The sequence below is a fragment of the Corylus avellana genome, chromosome ca3, assembly GCF_901000735.1.
Source record: "Corylus avellana chromosome ca3, CavTom2PMs-1.0".
Taxonomy (NCBI): Eukaryota; Viridiplantae; Streptophyta; class Magnoliopsida; order Fagales; family Betulaceae; genus Corylus; species Corylus avellana.
In genome coordinates, this window is record NC_081543.1 from 6477731 (window position 1) to 6496651 (window position 18921).

General features: G+C 36.6%; 1 protein-coding gene across 1 annotated transcript; it reads left to right on the top strand.

The window, feature by feature from the left end:
• The first annotated feature begins 1290 nt into the window (after positions 1-1290).
• On the top strand, positions 1291-17063 carry LOC132174644 (tryptophan--tRNA ligase, cytoplasmic). Its single transcript, XM_059586279.1, has 11 exons — positions 1291-1613; positions 1693-1812; positions 2798-2983; positions 3442-3559; positions 4180-4266; positions 8796-8888; positions 9538-9618; positions 14074-14145; positions 14607-14675; positions 14833-14943; positions 16806-17063. The coding sequence occupies exons 1-11, from the start codon at positions 1366-1368 to the stop codon at positions 16854-16856; spliced, it is 1236 nt and encodes a 411-aa protein (XP_059442262.1). The 5' UTR covers positions 1291-1365; the 3' UTR covers positions 16857-17063.
• The last annotated feature ends 1858 nt before the right edge of the window (positions 17064-18921 follow it).

An 18921-nucleotide genomic window follows, 5' to 3' on the forward strand; every position in this document is an offset into this window, starting at 1 on the left:
TACTTAGAGGGAGATTCCCTTAATAGCAAAAGAATTGGGACCGTATTCAGAGATGTTTTCCTTATGATGCTAATAACGAGGAGAGCACCTTCTCTCCCTTTGGAGAGTTCGTGCACAAGGGATGGTGATCCCCTCATTCGGTCAAAAAGGCTTGCATGCTTTCCTTGTGAAAGCATCACACTTCTTTATCCATCTCTCTCCACGTGAAATGTCTAGCAATTTTTTTTTTTCTTGTTTCTTTCTCTTTAAGCTAATTCCCAAAATGTCTTTCTACCTATCTTAATACTTACAAAATCACCTCTTTTTTTTTTTTTTTTTTTTTCCCTCCAACCATAAAATGCCTACTTGTCTCATAACCTACTTTTGTCTCTTATCTTTTATGTGGTTGGGTATTTTTTTTTTTTATTTATCATTAATTAATTTTCATATACATTGTACTTCGCTAACCTACATATGTCAAAGAGATTATGGGCTTCTTTGCTAACCCTTTTTCTTCTTTCTTTCTTCCCATAAAAATGTCAAAACATTCTCACAAAAAAATTTTAAAAAGAAAAATCAAAATTCGGTCTCTTTTATATCACATCAAAATTTTTTTTTAAGCAGAAAATAATAAATAATAAAAAATAAAAAATTCTTAGATTAATTTCCATCACATATGTTGTTGCTCACTATGAAAGTAAATACCGTTTGAGAGTGCGATTTCAATAAGTGCGATTTTAAAAATTGCGTTTTTAAAATCGCTACTTTTTAAATCGCACAGGCGTTTGGTAAAACATACTAAAAAGTTTTTTTTTTTTTATCAATTGAGTGTTTGGATAACATTAGCATATAATTGCGGTTTCATAACCAAATTACCAATAAGGATGAACAAGACAGAGAGGATGAAGGAAAAAAAAAAAAAAGAGAAAAGAAGGGTTTTGATATATTTTAGGTGGGTATTCTTGGTATTTTTTTTCATTCCTGTTCTAAAAAAGGTACGCCAAATATCTTTTTAATAGAAATCGTAATTTTGTTTTAAATTCGCACTTTTTCAAATAAGTACCCTCTAATCAGCTTATAAAAATCACAGATTTTTTTGCGATTTTAAAATTTGCGTTTTTAAAATCGCAATCCCAAACACTCTAAAATTACTATTTGATTTAAAATCACAGATTATTTTTTAAAAAACGCACTCTCAAACGCACTCTAAGGTGATTGGGTGCTTTCACCAATGCATCATACCTTCGGAGGAAGTGTTTAACACAAAATATTCAATATAATCCTACTATTCATATCTCGTGTTTCGGGTTCGGCTCTCACTTAACGTTAACGGTTTGATGTTTAAACCTTTTTTAGAGTAGAGGAAGTTTCAGAAGAAAAACGAAGATGGAGAAGACAGAGGCGGAGAGAGGGGCATCAGAGAACGAAAACGAAAAACAACAACAAGAAGAAGAAGAACAGGTCGTGAATCCATGGCAAGTTTCAGCCAAAGAAGGAGGCAAGATCGACTACGACAAACTCATCGAGAAGTTCGGCTGCCAAAGGCTTAACCAAACCCTCGTTGACCGCGTTGAGCGCCTCACCTCTCGCCGCGCCCACGTGTTCCTCCGACGCGGCGTCTTCTTCGCCCACCGGTACCGCCCAATCCTCACCCCCTCTCGATCTATGCAAATATCTGGATTTGTTGAGGGTATAATTGGAATGTGATTACAGGGACTTCAATGAGATACTGGACGCGTACGAGAGAGGTGAGAAGTTCTATTTGTATACGGGAAGAGGACCCTCGTCTGAAGCGTTGCACTTGGGGCATTTGATTCCCTTTATGTTTACTCAGTATGTCTATTTTCTTTCTTCTGCTCTGTTTGGTTGCTGAGAAAGTGCACCAATCGAAAAAGACTGAATTTTTGTTATTTATACTGCCGTTAATGGAAAATGTATTGTGCACTGTTTGGTTGCGCAGCGCAAGCAGAGAAAGGAAATGTACAAGTGACGAAAATTCAATTGCATTGGATATATTTCTTTTGCATACTGAGTTTTGCTCCAGTTGTACGATCATATTTCTTACCCAATATGTATTCTAAGATTTGGATCTTTTTTCTTCAGCTCTGGTTGCTGAGGAAGTGCATGGAAACAATAGACAAAGAAAATTCCCTCATCTTTACTGGCACTGAATGGGAAATTTACTATATTTTGTTGATTTAGTTCTTTGTTTGTTGGAATTAGAGAAGAAAAAAGGTGTTTACTGCTGAAATTTTTGTTGGTTAGTTTTAGGTTTAGGTGTCTACCATTATGCACAAAGATGAGTTTGTTTCTTATGCTCTGTTTGGTTTGCTTAGAAAAACTAGTGCAATTGAGAAAATAAAGAAAATGAAAAGGAAACAAAAGTACTTTATTAGTTATGGTTATTTTGGTTCCTGTGTTTGTTTGCAAGGTTTATTTTGCTGGATTTGATTTTGGTAGAAAAGGATACATGTGGCGAACCTTGATTAATTGATGGGAATCTGTGGACGATGCCAATTTAATTGGTATTAAGACTAAGTTGAATTGATTTTTTTTTTTCTTGGTTTGGTTGCTGAGAAAGGGTGCAAAAAGAAATGGAAAAGAAGACTTCATTATTTATTTATTTTTTTTTTGCATCAGACAAAAAAAATAAAATTTGTGTCTACTACAGTTTGGTTATCAGCAGTTGAAGTGTCTACCATGATGCAAAAATATGGGTTTGTTATATCTTTTAGAACTAAACAACCATATTAGAATCATATTTGTTGTTAAGCATATTAAGAAGTTTATCTGTCTGTTGGTGTAACTTTGGCTGCAGATATTTGCAAGAAGCCTTTAAGGTTCCTCTTGTTATACAACTTACTGATGATGAGAAGTTCCTCTGGAAAAATTTGTCGGTGGAGGAGAGCAGGAGATTAGCTAGGGAGAACGCTAAGGACATCATTGCTTGTGGTTTTGACGTCAGGAGAACCTTCATTTTCTCTGATTTTGATTATGTGGGAGGGTGAGTAATACATAATTGTATGTTTGACGCTGAAACAAAATCACAAGCTAGTATGTAATCATTAGACTAGACATGACAGACCTCATAACACAATGAATACTTGTTCATCTTTTTACAAAAGGTTTTTGCTGTAAGTGCTCGCCAATTGCAAAAGTGTTCTTTGAAATAAATTTGGGAGGTGCTTTAGGGCTTGAGGAACTGGCTGTCTTCTTGATGTTCTTAATATGTCTCCAAGAGGGGATATTTCAATAGTCGAATACAATTCTTAATTTTGATTTATATTAGTTTTTCATTACTTATCAACAAAAAAAAAAAATTATATTAGTTATGTGTTTGTTATCTCTGCTCCTCAAAGCTTAAGCATGTATTTCAAACTCAGTGAGGGAAAGTCTTTTTCATTGAAATTTTACATGCATGGTTAGAATCCCAGTGCTGATTTCTGAGAATTTTCTTTGCAGTGCATTCTACAGGAACATGATGGAAATTTCAAAGCGTGTAACATGTAATCAGGTTGTGGGTATATTTGGTTTCATTGGTGAAGATCATATTGGGAAATATTGTTTTCCACCTGTACAGGTATGGACCTTTGCTGCTTTATTTTCATAATACGCGTGAATGGTATGCGCATGGTGTTATGTATCTTATCAAATGTTTTTGGACTATTATATTTTGCCTCATTACTTTGTTGTGAGTTCCAGAAACAGTTCATAGTTTAAATCTATGTTAATTTGACTGTATTAGTTTTCTCAAGTGAAACTCTCTCTCTCTCTCTCTCTCTCTCTCTCTCTCTCTCTTTGTACTTTATGACGAAATATCCTTGGCAAGTTATTTTGAGCCCCTAAAATGTACTTGCTATATGTTATAGTTGAATAGCTGTCCATTTGCCATATAATGCCTTTGCCTGGTTAATGCTGTAAATATGTTACAGCAACCAAAAAAGAAAGAGAACTTCTGCTCCGGCAGAATTTAAAAGAATCAACAGTTGCTTATGCTGTCTTTATCTTGTTGCTATTTCCATGCAAGCAATCATATGAGGGTAATAATGGATGCAGATTTTTTATTTTTTATTTTTTTTCAGCCGAAAGGTACTTGTTTTTGTTGTTATATCTCTGTTTGTGAAACCGTGATGGTTGGTCAAGAGACTATTTAAATATCCATGGAACTATCACAATGTGCTCCATTTTGTGTAATTGCAGGCAGCTCCCTCATTTCCTAGTTCATTTCCACACTTATTTTCAGGCAAAGATAATCTCCGTTGCTTGATTCCTTGTGCAATTGACCAGGTTGATTCTCTCATAGCTTATTGTTTTTTCTTCTCCAGTTTAAATTTGCATTTGAATTGTATTAATGATTATGAAAGATTTTGTGTTTCATATATGACATATTAAGAGCCAGAAATCTAATTGATAAAAGTTGCTGAATATTTTCAGTTGGTAGTAGAGGTCCTTTTGTATTTGTTAGAAAGTGACAAGTGTCCCTATTCTAGAAGGTGGTGAGGTGGGAGAAGAATAGCATTTCTCCCTAAAAAATCCCATTTTTACGGCCTTTTTCTAGTCTTGTTTGATCGTAACACGATAGCATTTAAAACATCGAGTTACACCTTAGCTACTTTTGCACTTGACACGCGGCAATCCATTGTTGTTTTCGAATGGGACACGTCACGTTCGGACTAGACAAATCTTAGTGAAAAATTTCAGCCCGACTTCTCCCCTAAAATGTGGAAATCTAGTCATGTTTGAATAAGCTCTTCTCATTCAAACGAACTCTATCTCGTTCAAACAAAATGCACACTTTTCGAATTGTTTTTAAGCTTTTTATTATTTATCTCTTGTTTCCTATTTTTTTTTAGCTTTTATTTATCTTGAATATTACAATCATGATTCTTGGAATCCCCTTTTCCAGTGTAGTGAGATGTGGTAACTAGGGCTGGCAATTTTGACACGACCCGACAACCCGACACGAACACGACACGAAATTAGCGGGTTTGGGTTTACATTAAACGGGTTTGGGTCATAAACGGGTCGACCCGTTTATGAGTGCTTAACGGGTCGTGTCACGGGTCAACCCGCGGGTGACCCGCCAGACCCGTTTGTCTTTTTTTTTTTTTTACTTAAAAGAATTAAAGAAAAAATGAAAAAGTAAAAACAGCACAGAGAGGCTAAGAGCCATAGATTAGATCGTGAAGCCTCCAGTCCAGATCTAGAATTATAAACAAAAACCCATTCGGCCATTCCTCAATTTCCTCCCTCTCGGCCTCACCGGACCTCACGCCACCGCCCACGCCACTTAACTTCTAACTATTAAGTGATTTGGTATGGCTAGCCTGCTAGGAGTTTAATTTTAAGAGATAATTGCTAAAAATATTATTATTTTATTTAAAAACAAAAAAAAAAAAAATCATTTTTTTAAGTTAAACGGGTAAACGGGTCGTGTCGGGTCGTGTCGACCCGGAACGACCCGTTATTTTAAACGGGTCTCACGGGTCGTGTCGTGTGACCCGTTCGAGTCGTGTCGGGGGGTCCGACCCGTTTAATAAACGGGTCGTGTCTGGGTCTTGGTTAAACGGGTTGCGGGTCCCCGCGGGTAGTAAACGGGTCGACCCGCGGACCCGTTTTGACAGCCCTAGTGGTAACCAAGGCAGATCATTCCTGTGAAGGAGAGTGCCATGCTCCACCTCGGTGACTCTCCTCATTTTGAGCATAGGCAAATGCCTTTCAAGGAGATGGAAGCGGCTCCTCTCCAAGATCTAATCTTGAATTTGATCATACTCATAATTCGAACCTCAAATAATCATAGACAACCTTCTTCTACCATTTTCTGATTTTTCACAGCATTGGCTGCGCAAGTAGTTTAAAAGTTTTGATTGTGATCTAGTTCCTGTCACAATGCACGAAGGCGATGAAAGTAGGTAGTGACAGACCACTAATCTTGAGTTGTTCTATGAATACAGTGTTTTGGTTCGTAGAGCCCCTACTAGTTAGATGGTTTTTCTTATATACTTTCTGTATATATGGGGTGCCTTATACTTTTAATGATATTTAGCTTACTTTTTTTTTAAAAAATGTTTTAGTTCGTAGACTTGTTGCATTCTCCCCATTTTGGAATATGTTTGAGCTACTACGTCCCAAATTTCTTTTGCCATATTGGGAAACAAGTACCCTTAACTAATCTCTGGTTGCATTGAATGTAACAATCATGACATAATAGTGGAATTTTCTGCTTCCCATTTGTCATAAGTAGGGTCGTCTAATTTTGGTACTTGAATTCTACTGTTCAAACAACCTATTTTTCCTCTACTCTTAACATGCAAAAGAGCATACTATGACCAAGCAAGATGGTTGAGCTCATCAAATTTCACAGTTCTGATTTAAAGTTTTTTTTGTCTGCTCTAAACGACTTGTCGTTTAGGGAAAGTTATGTGTTGTTTCCATCTGGTCAAATGCTTATCGTTTTGTTTTGGACTATACGACGTGCCTCTTTCTTCGTTAGTGTACGATTTGTAATTTTTCCTTCATACCAAACGACATTCATTTTGTCGCTCCTCCACTGCCGTCATACACGGCCATTGGAATAGTCACTACAAAACTAGAACTTCATGATTAGTGGTGGAGTCTGTGGACCATCTTCTTCTTCACTGCGAGGTTGCTTGTGCCATTTGAATTTCTTCTTCAAATGTTTCAGGTGTATTGGGTTATGCTGACAAGTAGTCAATTTGTTTGCTTGTTGGTGGAATATTCGGAGTGCTACTATATGGAAGATGGTGCCTTTGTGCTTTTTGTAGTGTCTTTAGAGGGAAATGAATAATAGGTGTTTTGAGGACCGCGAGAGGACCTTGGAGGAGTTGAATTATTTTTTCTTTAACACTTTGTATCTTTAGACAATTGCTTATGTTTTTCCTTTATTGATTAGTTATCATTATTTTCTTACTTTTTTTGGCCATACTTCCTAGGTGTCTTCTTTTGTATACTTCCTACATATACGGGGGCACCTTATGCTTTTAATGATATTTTGATTAATTATAAGAAAAACTTAATGATCAGACCGCTTAGCTTCATTGCCCTCATATGATCGACATCCAGCAATAACATTGATTGAAACGAGGAAAGTTGATCATCATAGATGCAAATAGAAAGTCTTTAGGTTTACCAGAAGATTTTCGAACATGGATCTACTATAGTTGGCATAAGCACAAATTCAATTGATATAGCAAAGATTGAGCCTGTTAGCCTCCGTACAGCCAACGTTTCTACCTCCTTTCCCTTTTTTAGGAACCAAACGCTCTAATGCCAAGTTGAAAGAAGAGAAGAGAGGAAGAAGCTGTCTTATACTTTTATGCATATGCCATTTGGCATTTACATGTGTTGAAATAGAAAAATCATACAAGTTATTATTCAATTATAATTAATGTATATTACAATAGCAATAAAAAAAAAAGATGAGAAAAAATACTCATCCAAAAAAAAAAAAAAAGGATGAGAGGATAATGGCAGAATAATATCAAATCAAAATCAGGTAGGATGTCCTGCAGGAAGCTCCTTCAATGGATTCAGGGGCTGTTGCGTTGGGAGAGAGACTCTGTTTGCTTTCGGAGTTGTCAGAGAAGGGGACTCTCTTAGTCCAGTTAGTTTTTTAAGCAGAATCTAAAATATTACTGGAGAGCTAGGAAAGCCAGAGGAGCTCTGGTGAAAGACTCCCTCATATTGGAGGCTGTGGAGGAGCTTGGTGCGCCGCCAATGCATTATCAATCCACGCCTGTTGCCGGATTTGTTGAATAGTCTTTGCCGGAAGTTTCTCACGGGCAGGAGTCTTTTAAGACTGAGAAAGTCTCTTCCTTTGGGTTTGCAGCTCCTTTGAAGCCTACTCCTCAACAGGGACTTCTAAGGAGGGGGTTTCTTAATCCTAGTTCGTCAATGAAAGGTACTCCTTCCCCTTCGTCTAAGTCGCCAGTCGCGTCGTCATCAACTATGATGGTTGCTGAAAAGGGGGAGGATTCCAGTTTGAATGGGTTGACCTAATCCCAGAATTGACCGGTAGGCTTTGGTCCGTCCGGGGAGATCATCGTTAGGGATTAGGGGGGCGAGTTATGGGATGGTGTGGACGGTGATTCCCCGAAACCTCTTAATGTTTACCCTCCAACGGGATTCAGCTTGTCTGAGGCGAATGGCGATTGTTGAGTGGGGCGACGGGGCGGATGACTTATTTTATGACCCTCTAGATTGGATATATAGTGACGAAGATGAGGACCCGACTTTGGCGCTGTTGAATGCCGTTGAAGAGGACCTTGATCGGGAAGTTAAGGTTGCTCGGCCTAAGTCTAAAGGAAAAAGAGAGTTGTTCAATTTGAAGAGCTCCATTAATTATGGCGATGCATACACATCCAATCGGCGAAGGAAAGGCAAGGATCATGAGCGGTAGCGCTGGGTTCCCTTTTGGGTTTAGGGTGGGAGGGTTTTTGGTTTGGTCCTTGTGGGGTTGTGGGTTAGTTTGGTAGTTGCTGTGTTCTTGTTGGTGTTGGGTCCCGCGGGTTCTCTTTGTTCTTTCTGTTTTTTCTTGTTTTTTTTGTCCTTTTTGTATACGTCATGTATGCTATAGGAGCGCCTACGCTTTTTATAAAGCTTTCTTGATATTACCTATCAAAAAAAAGGTAGGTTTTATTCTTCAACACATATATCTGATGTGAACATGATTATTTTGTTCTTTGAATTTTATGGTGAGGCTGGATTTTGTAGTTAAGATAATTCTATATATTTGTACATGTTGGTGTGTGCATCCTTTTTTGTTCTTATGGTACTCTCTTTTTTGAGTTGTTCAGGATCCTTATTTTAGAATGACTAGAGATGTTGCTCCACGAATTGGATATCAAAAGCCTGCATTGATTGAATCATTGTTTTTCCCTGCCCTACAGGTATTCTTATGATTTGTTATAGGATCAGTTTTAAAGATTATAGGGGTGACTTATAATTTGGTTGTGTATATATTTATTCTGATGATTTCACCCATTATGAGGGGAGTAGGTGCCCTTTGAGCTTGAGCTCTCTTGTGTGAGTCAGCTCAAAAGGCGTCTTTACTTGATCAACGTGCATTTATAATTGATAGGATGTTAGTTAAGTGGACCTGAAGAAAGAAATGTAAAACTTGAAGAAGTAGGTGTGATCAACTCGGAGTTTATGAAGGGTTAAATATTAATGATGGTTCTCTATTTGAGAACAGCATTTGATTTTTGTGAAAATTTATGATCATATGATCACTTACTAAGGGTTTTTTTGGTTTCCTTTTCTAGTGTGTGTGTGTTCAAAACTATTAGCCTACTTGTTATATTTTTTTTTCACTGAACTTTATTAAAAGTATCAATACCATTCAACACTTGAAGATCAGAAGACTGAACTCGATCGGTATATTCATTATTAGAATCTCGTTTATTACTTCTAAGTGTGGTTTCAATTTCACTTTGATAAAGAAGGTCTCTGCCTCTATCTCTGCTTCATACTGCTTATGATTGATTTCTCACAAAGAAGTCATAACTCCTATCATTACTGGAAACTGGATACTTGCAGGGTGAGACAGGAAAAATGTCAGCGAGTGATCCAAATTCTGCCATATATGTGACTGATTCTGAGAAAGAAATAAAGAATAAGGTTTGCCTCTGAAATTCCTCATTGGCTGGTTTAAAATGATAGACCGATATATGAACATACCATGATGGGCATTGAATATTTCCGCTACTTTCTTATCTGTAACTGGATGTTTGAGAAAAAAAAATTATGGAGAAGCGTTTTTTTTTTTTTTTAACCTTCTAATTTTGGGTAGTTACATGCGTGTGCCTTTTAACAATATCCCTGTTATTGGGCATCTGACTGTAATACTGATGTTGAGACATGGTGTTTTGGACAAATTCTTGATGCAGAATTTTTTTAATATGGAATACGAACACTTCTAAAATTGCTAACGTTGATAAGAATAATGCCTGCCCTTATTAACTTTTATGCGCCTGATAAGGTTCATATATCTTTAATGTACTCATGTATTAAGGAGTGTAAGGAAAACATGGTACTTTTGGTACTCATATCTCGAGTTGAAACTGTACATGCAGTAGGCATTTATGAGATTTGGTGTCCCATTATTTCTTTGAATATACTGGAAATTATTCAGCTCATCCCCACCCTCTTTTCTCTTGTGCAGCTTTAACATAATCTTTTGTTGGTTTTCAGCTTTTGTCCATATTCTCTTCTTCCCCCTCCCCCCTCTTTGGAATAGGATGCTCTTCATTTCAAGTGAAATGGAGATGATCCATTTTATAGTTTAGATTTTGTTTTGTTGCAATTTTAAATGACGTGGCAACATATTCACCATGTGGAAAGACACATACAACATTAGATTTGTTAAATCTAATTTGGACCATGATATGATGGATCCTCTCCTTTCGCTTGAAATGAGAGGATCCTGATCCCCCATCTTTCACTTTTGTTTAGTTATGCAAGATGGGTTTTGGCTATCTTTCTCTGCCATTCTGGCAGTTAAGTTTATTTTATCTTGCTGCTTATCTGGTGATGGTATTTCATCCCTTCAATAGTATGTATGTGGCTTGGGAGAACGGGAAATGAGATTGATGAACTTTGAATTACTTCATTCAATATGATGTTAGTCCTTTTCCATTCCTGCGTGGTACAAACTATCTGGACTGTACTTGTAGCTGGCTCAGTCTTGGCTTGTTGGAATTTACAATGGCTTAACCTCAGCTGGAGATTGATTCAAGCCTTAAGAATGAGGCTTGAGCTAGGCTTCATGGTGCTTGATAAAGCTTATGAGTTTGTCAACAGAAGCAACTCTTGACAATTTCCCTTTAAAATTTTGACATAATAAAAGTGATGAAATCAGGTTGTGCACAAAAGCCTATATTGAGATGAACTTCATCTGGAAAGATAAGTACTGATAGGCCTACTTCTAATGGACAGTTAAACATTTCAGATGAAGTCTAAACAAGAGTAGAGGACTGAATATATAGAGGGTCTGTGCTCTTCCTTCCCAAGGTTTATCAATTGTAGGATTGTATTAGTTAGAACTGTACTCTTCACGTCCCACATTTGTGCAAACACTGTAAAAAGACTAGTCAAGTTACAATTGGAATTCCTTAGGATCACGTATAAAGCTCAGTTTCACATAATAAAGAACCAATGTAAGATGTAACACCAATGAGCACCTTTATAATCCGCCCACTCAATATGGGTAATTTCTCTTCCCAATGTGGGACGAACTTTACGAGATTTCATAATAGGTTGGCATCTAATGGACAGTCAAACATGTCAAATGAAGTCTAAACAGGTGTGGAGGACTGAATATATAGAGGGTCCATGCTCTTCTTTTGCAAGCTTTATCAATTGTCAGACCGTATTAGTTAGAATTTTACTCTTCACATCCCACATTGCCAAGTCAAAGGAAACTCTTCACCACTTACAGATTATAGATAGCATCGGGAGGTTAATAAAATTTGGGTCAGTCCGTCCATACAGGGAAAAGTGGAATTCATTTGTGTATTGTCCAAGTTACTTCTTTTTTTGTCCAAGTTTCTGGCAATCTCGCAGGGCCAGGGTCTAGCCAGCGCCGGGTTGGCTGTCGGTCTTGCTTCTATTGGACCTGGGGTTGGTCAAGGTTGAGCTCGTGAACAAGCTAGTACAAGAGGCTGTTCATTAGCCTAAACACGCTTCAAATTTTGGATTGAGTAATAAATGAACAAAAGGGCTCTTATCGAGCCGAACTCCAAGCTGTTCATGAATAGCTTTGTTCGTTTGCCCTAAATACAAATTCATTTTGGTAGCAGCCCCCCCTTTTTTTGCAATGTTCTTTTGCTTACATAACTGCATTCACAATATTTGTTATAATTGGTTTAGGGGAGCTGTTCTTTTTGGTCCTGGTATCGTATGTATAGTGCTCCTAATGATTCTTCATTATGCTTGATTGACTATCCGGCTTTCTATGACTGGTAGAAGTTATGAGGAAGTCCAGTTCAGGGAAGTGGTATTTTGTTTACATTTGAGCTTCGAACATGGTTTTGTGGCCTAAAAATTGGAGTCTAATTTTGGAATGTTTTTCTAGATTTTGGTCAATTTCTCTTAGAGGAGAATATTTGTGGGGCAAGAATTTCCACATTGAACATAATGGATGAATTTTCGCAAGGAGAGAAAGGGAAAGATGGATTTTGTCTCATTTGTGGGGCAATAAAACTTTTGTGTGCTCATCCCGTTGTTTGTGATCCTAGCAGTTATAGGCGACTGGTCGGGAAATTGAATTATCTTACCATCACAAGGGTAGATATCTCTTATGCTGTTAGTGTGGTGAGTTAATTTATGGAAGCATCTAGAACTTCACATTGGGATGCTTTTTGGTGGATAAAATGCAAATGAAATTTGAGTGGACACATTGGGATGCTGTGATTCATATTATACTATATATCTAAAGAAATTTCCAGGTAGTTGTATTCTATACAAGAAGAATGGACATCTCAAGATAGAAGGATTCCAATAGAAGATCTACTACTAGGTATTGTCCACTCATGGGAGGTAACATTGTACTTGGAAAAGTAAGAAATAAACAGTGGTTGTTCGATCTAGTGTCGAGGTAAAGTATAGGGCTATGACTTGTACAACTAGTAAATTGACATGGTTGCGACATTTCCTTTAGGAAATTGGATTTCCAGTTCCTACACGTAGTCCCCTATATTGCGATAATCAGGCTGCCGTGCACATTGTTACTAATCTGGTGTTCCATGAGAGAACAAAGCACATTGAAGTTGATTGTCATTTCATTTGGGATAAAATATTGAGTCGAGATATTTCTACACCTTTTGTGAGATGTGGGGATCAACTTGCTAATGTGTTCACTAAGTCTCTTTCCCGTAGCTGATTAGAATTTTTATTTGTTCCAGCTTGGGCTTATATGATATATAATATAAATGCTCCAGCTTGAGGGGGAGTGTTAAAGTGAATATATGAATATTTGTGGAATAATGTCTAATTTCCTAAGAGTATGAGGAGTGGTATGTAAACCTTCTAGAAGAACGCTGGATGTCCTAGTGAGGCGTCATTCTATAGCTGTCATAGTACAACATATTCTTGTATTTTTCCCTTCTATTAAATGAATGCATGAGGTGGCAGGAGCAACGCAGAATCTGTAGCTCCATTCCATTTCATAGTTTTCTTTCCATTTCAATTTTTTCAGTCTTGTTTCATTACAATCATAAAATAAATTGGGGTTAAGCTATTTGCTTCTTGAGTTAGTATGCTTTGAAAATACCTCTTACCTTTAGGAAAATTATTGAAAATGGCTTGTGTGTGTGTGTGAGAGAGAGAGAGAGAGTGAGAGAGAGTTTCTTCTTTTGTAGAAACTATATGTAGATAAATAATACTTGTAGTGTACCACGTTAATCCATTTACATCCTTTTCTATGCTTATTTGTGGAGTTGATCTCCTGGTTTCCTAGCATGTTGTACAGGTCCATAAATCAAAATTTAGCTTCATCCTTTTAGGTGCAAACAGGTATTACTTGTGGTATGCATATTGATTTTTTGCAACTTTAAAAATCCCTGGAAGGCTTAAACTGCTAAAGCTATTTGATTTTAAACAGATTAGTATGCACAAATAAGCTCGCAATTCAATGTGGGCTTAAATGCCTAAGAAAGTTAATTATGAGGTAATAGGATTGATAGTATGCAAATTGAGTGGAGAGTCATCTGGTCATTTTTTGCTACATTGTTTTGTTGCGAGGATTTTGGTCAATAGTTATTGCATTATTTGGAGACTGGTAGACCATTTCATTGGAGTATTCTCTTGTTGGAAAGGAATGTTGAGTTGGGGTGACACACGAGTAGTGTTATGTGGAATGCGGGGCATTTGTCTCATGTGGGTTTATTTGGAGTAAAAAGGAATAATTGGATATTTACTGTTGGAACTTTTTTCTTTTTTCTTTTTTTTTTTCAGTTTTATTATTTAGCCAAACAACTAAAAAAGAAAAGATATTGATTGATCTGCACATATGTCATTTGTTCGTTTTCTGTATGCATCCATTTTCTTTATACTAACATGTGTCCATATCTACAGATAAACAGATATGCATTCTCTGGGGGCCAAGATTCGATAGAGAAACACCGCCAACTTGGAGCAAATCTTGAGGTACTTTGTTTCTTTTTCATCCCTTATGCTAACATATATGAAGGAGATTCTCTTGTGAGATCATGCAAACCATATGCTTCATATATAGGTTCCAAAAGATTTCTCCCCAATAGTTTGCATGATTAGATGCTGTAAATGTTCTCTTCTTACCCTTCTCCAAATTATCAAAAAAAAATGAAAAAAGAAGAAGGGAATTGTTGTCATTTATTTTACCTGTGAATTAGTCAATTCTTTTTCTTCATTAAATTTTGAATAGTTTTATCATCAACAATTGGTGATATAACTCTCGCAAGTTACCTAGGCTAAAATACATGATGAATCTGCAAATCTTTTAGTGCACTTGCATGATCTTTTACGTGCCAATGCTGAATTTATTTCTTATGTTGGGACTTCTTTGTGAGTGTATACCTTTTAATATGCAAATCATTGAGGAATATTTATTTCTTTCGGTCATTATTCAGGTTGATATACCAATTAAATATCTAAGCTTTTTCCTCGAGGATGATGCTGAGCTTGAACACACAAAGAAGGTTAGTTGCCTCTCTCAATTGATTTAATTACTATTCTGGTGATTTTTTTTTTGGCTGTTTCATACAACAAGCTGCATGCTTCTAAGTATTTCTGGAGGAGACCAATAATTGCCTGCTCAGGTTCTTTTTGAAGAATACTCATGTTGTCCTTCTACAGGAATATGCTGCGGGACGCATGCTTACTGGTGAGGTAAAGCAGTGTCTAATTGAAGTTTTGACTAAACTGGTTGAAAGACATCGTAGGGCTCGAGCTGCTGTGACTGATGAAGTAAGCTTCCCGAATTGCTTGATAAATTGACTCTTAGTTGTTAGTGTTTGATATAGATGTTCTAGTTACAGTTTAGTTATAGTTAGATTGTGAGGCTATAAGGTGGTGGACTGGATATATAAGTTTGCACCACTAAATAACTTACGTGGCTTGTTTTCTTAATTGTTATCAATTGAATAAGGTTACAATGACTGCTGAATTTGAAGGGTCGTTGGAATGGCAAAATGAAGTGAAGTTTATAGAAAGGTTCTCTGATTTTAAGGTTGGGGTAGCTTGGAAATTCTCTTTAACATTCTACAGCCATTAGGACTCCTAGTGCTAAGGGGAAATTTAAGTGTTGACGTGCTTTGTTCAGTATTTTGTGTTTACAATGTCATTTTGCCATGATCGGACATTATGTAGATATTGTAATTTATTGGTAAGGGTTCTATTGGATCACTTTTTTACTAGGAAATGTATGAAAGAATGGAAAGAGGAAAAGGAATTCCTATGGGTTGGGTTGCCCGTGTTTCTACGTGACATATCCCATTTGATGGATGTTGTAAATTTCTCAAATGCTTGATGAGGGACTACTCAACCCATTTCTAGGTAGATGAAAGGAGTTTGCCCCGCACTTACTTTGCTTCACTGGTACCAAATAACAAGAATTCTATAGAAAGAAAGAAGTTAAATGCTGCACACACTCCTACTCCTACACTTCCAAGTGTACACTTCTTGGCGTGACGTTAAAAGTCACCATTTGGTTGAAAATTCAATAGTATCCATCCAAAATTTTATTGTGACTTTTAGTGTCACGTTAAGGAGTGTGCACTTGGGAATATGTAAGTGGGAGTGTTTTAGCATTTCTCAAAAAAGAATGGTCAGTGGCTGCTAAGCTCCCTAGGCTGACAGTGGAAACGTAAGCAGCTATAGCTTCATCACTAATCTTTCCCTCACTAGTTGATGAGTGACCTCCCCACCAGTGCAGGTTATTTGACTTGGCCATACATGGTCCTCAAGTTTGGTTGGAAGTGGTCTATGTAAGTCTTGTAATCTTTCTGAGGAAAAGAGAGGAGGGGAAAAAAGCCTCCCTCTCTAGGTTGTGATGCTTCAGAGTCCGAGGTGTGATGCCTAGGTTTTCTCTATTGCGTATTTCTTATTCTTCTTGATTTCTGGCAGCACAAAGAGATTTAGATAAACACTTGATTTACAAAATCCAATTTCACCTCTTCTCAATTTGTTGCAACCCCTAGCCCTAATTCTCATTAACCATAGATTTTTCTGTTCCGTTAAGGTTCTACATCAGTGACCTAGAAGCAATAATTTAATAATGTGCTTGGAAGTTTAGAGAAGAGTGAAGTGCCAAGATGAGTCATCTAAATAGTATTCATTTCCATTGTTGTAATAAGTGATCACCTGGGTGTGATGTGTATTTATTTTCTTTCTGATACTATACTTTTATGGCTAGGTGCCGTTTCTGAATTTAAATTCCTAGCAAAATGGTTTACTTCACTTAGCATAGCAGTTGGGATACAACTAGTTACTTCAAATTTACATGTATACGATTGTTATACAATTAGGATGATGTGTTAGTAAAAATCAACCATTGATTTATTTTTTTATTTTTTTCAAGTGCTACTATCACGTCATCCTAATTATATGATATGTTGTATAGCAGTCTACTAACTCATTGATTAATACTTCCCAAAATTGAAAATTCAAGACTCTGTATTAGTGGCTGTGAATTCATTTCTACTCATAAGAAACTGTAGTTATTATGTCTTTCATTTTCCCTTCTGTAATTTCTTGGTACTTTCCAATACTTCACAAAATTGAAAAATCAAGAATGCTGATAATCTTCTTTCGTTGTTTTCTTCTTTCAGATGGTGGATGCGTTTATGGCAGTGAGGCCCCTTCCTAATATGTTCAACTAAAATTAAGATGTTGAACGTTCATGTGATCTCTCAAGATTTTGTCCCAAGACTTCATATTTTCTTGGATATTATCATTCATTTTCAACTTGGATACTTTCATTTTCATTCTTTCATATTTTCTTGTTATTCTGGATGCTGGTTTGCAATTCTTACAATGAGTAAATGTGGCTTCTTACATAAGGGCTTCTACGAGAGATTTATATACCACTTCGTCCCTTTTTTTTTTTCTTTTTTTTTGTCCTTCGAGAGTAAATGACATTAAACAAACGAAAACAACCACAAAAAGAACAGGAAAATAAATGAGGGGGAAAGGAAACCCAAGGGAGATTCAAATCACTGATATGAACAATTATGTGGGTGTAGAGGAGACATGGTGGAAATTCTTTCCACTTGGACCAATAAAAGCTGCCCATCAAGCAAGATTATGGATAATCTAGTTATCATTGCGATGAACTTTCTAGAAGGAATACATGAATAAGTTTTAGGAGATGTTGAGCTTTAAAATGGAGTCTAGTCGAGCAGAAGCCCAAGACCGAGAGTAATGTTACAAGTTCTTCTTACGTCACTTTTGTAGTCCTCTAAGGATAGTGTGACTCTTTAAATTACTATTGGACTTATGATTGATCACTATTGGATTTTGATTAAATGGTAATTTTAAAAGTTACCTCATTTTTTGGGAATAGGATTTGAAGAGTATTCAGTTAATTATATTTGAAGGGTATTTTTGTCCTTTCACTTTTTGAGGGGACAAAAATACCTCCACTATAACTAATTGGATCTTAATTCATTTTTTTAGGGACACAAGAGAAATTTCTAGAATTACTCCAAAATTGAAGAAGGCAGAGGTCCCCCTCAATAATTATATTGCTAAGACCCTCTTTGACAACATATTTAAGAGGAATACTAGGCTTACAAACAAATTTTACAAAAAAACTTTTACAACATGATTGGAAAAAAGATAAATTCTACTTTTGAGAAACCCAATCATATTTTGTCACATCATGTTGTAAACGTTTTTTTTTTTTTGTAAAATTTGTTTATAAATCTAACATTTTCCATATTTAATGGCTAGTACTGTCCTAGCCTCACCCACTGTGGGATCTTTTGGAGAGAATTTTTTTCTGTCCCAAGTAAAGGGGGAAAGTCCCTTTAGAATCGCAGCAGGTTCTAAGTGGCCAAGGTGACTATCTAGAAAACCCTATCTTCTGCTCATTTGCTGTTTTATATTTGTTTTTAGTTATATGTAGTACCTAACCAAAGCTTTTTTGGGTTTAACATATTCCTCAGAGCAGGGAGTATTATGGCCAGACTGGCCAGTAAGATAATTTAATGTTTTGAAGATGTCCATATCTCATACAGCAAATGAGGTTATCCAACATTCATCAAACAAGAGTTCTTCTGTGTAACATAATTTGCCATTTTGTTGTCATGTTAAAGTGGGATGCACTATACTCTGTTTTTGTCTTTATTAATTGAATTGTATCCCCTGATTCCCCTTTATTCAGTAGTCTTTGTTACCTTAATTTGAAATTTTGGTTGGAAATTTTGTAATTCTCTCTCTTACTCTGTCAAAATTGCTATTTGTTTATTCTCTACATTTCTTGTGGTTCCATCTTTTCTAGGTATTATATAATAACATGCTCAAAAGAGGAGGAAGGGGCTCAGTGTATTCAATCAGTTCATGGTTTCGTTTTAGATGGTAGATCCTTGAGGTAAGCATATGTTGTTTTTGTTTGAAGGTTATTATACTATAAATTCCATATGATTATTGAAAGGTACCCCCAACCTTGAAAGTATATAAATAGATATGGATGCGCCTTCTGTTGACTTCGACGTTGCGAAAAGGTACCCCCAAGCTTGGGAATCTCTTAATAAAGGGTAGGCTACGAGGTTATCGTATGGAACTCCTCCCAAATACAAAGATAGTCCCGCCCCAAGTAGCTTGTTTCCTCTATGTCAAGCTGAACCTAGGGCGCCTTTTTGTTGGATCCTGTTTAAAGTCTAGTTTTGTTATTCCCCTGGGAGGTCATCGAACGAAAGAGTAAATTCTGTCTGTATCCTTCCC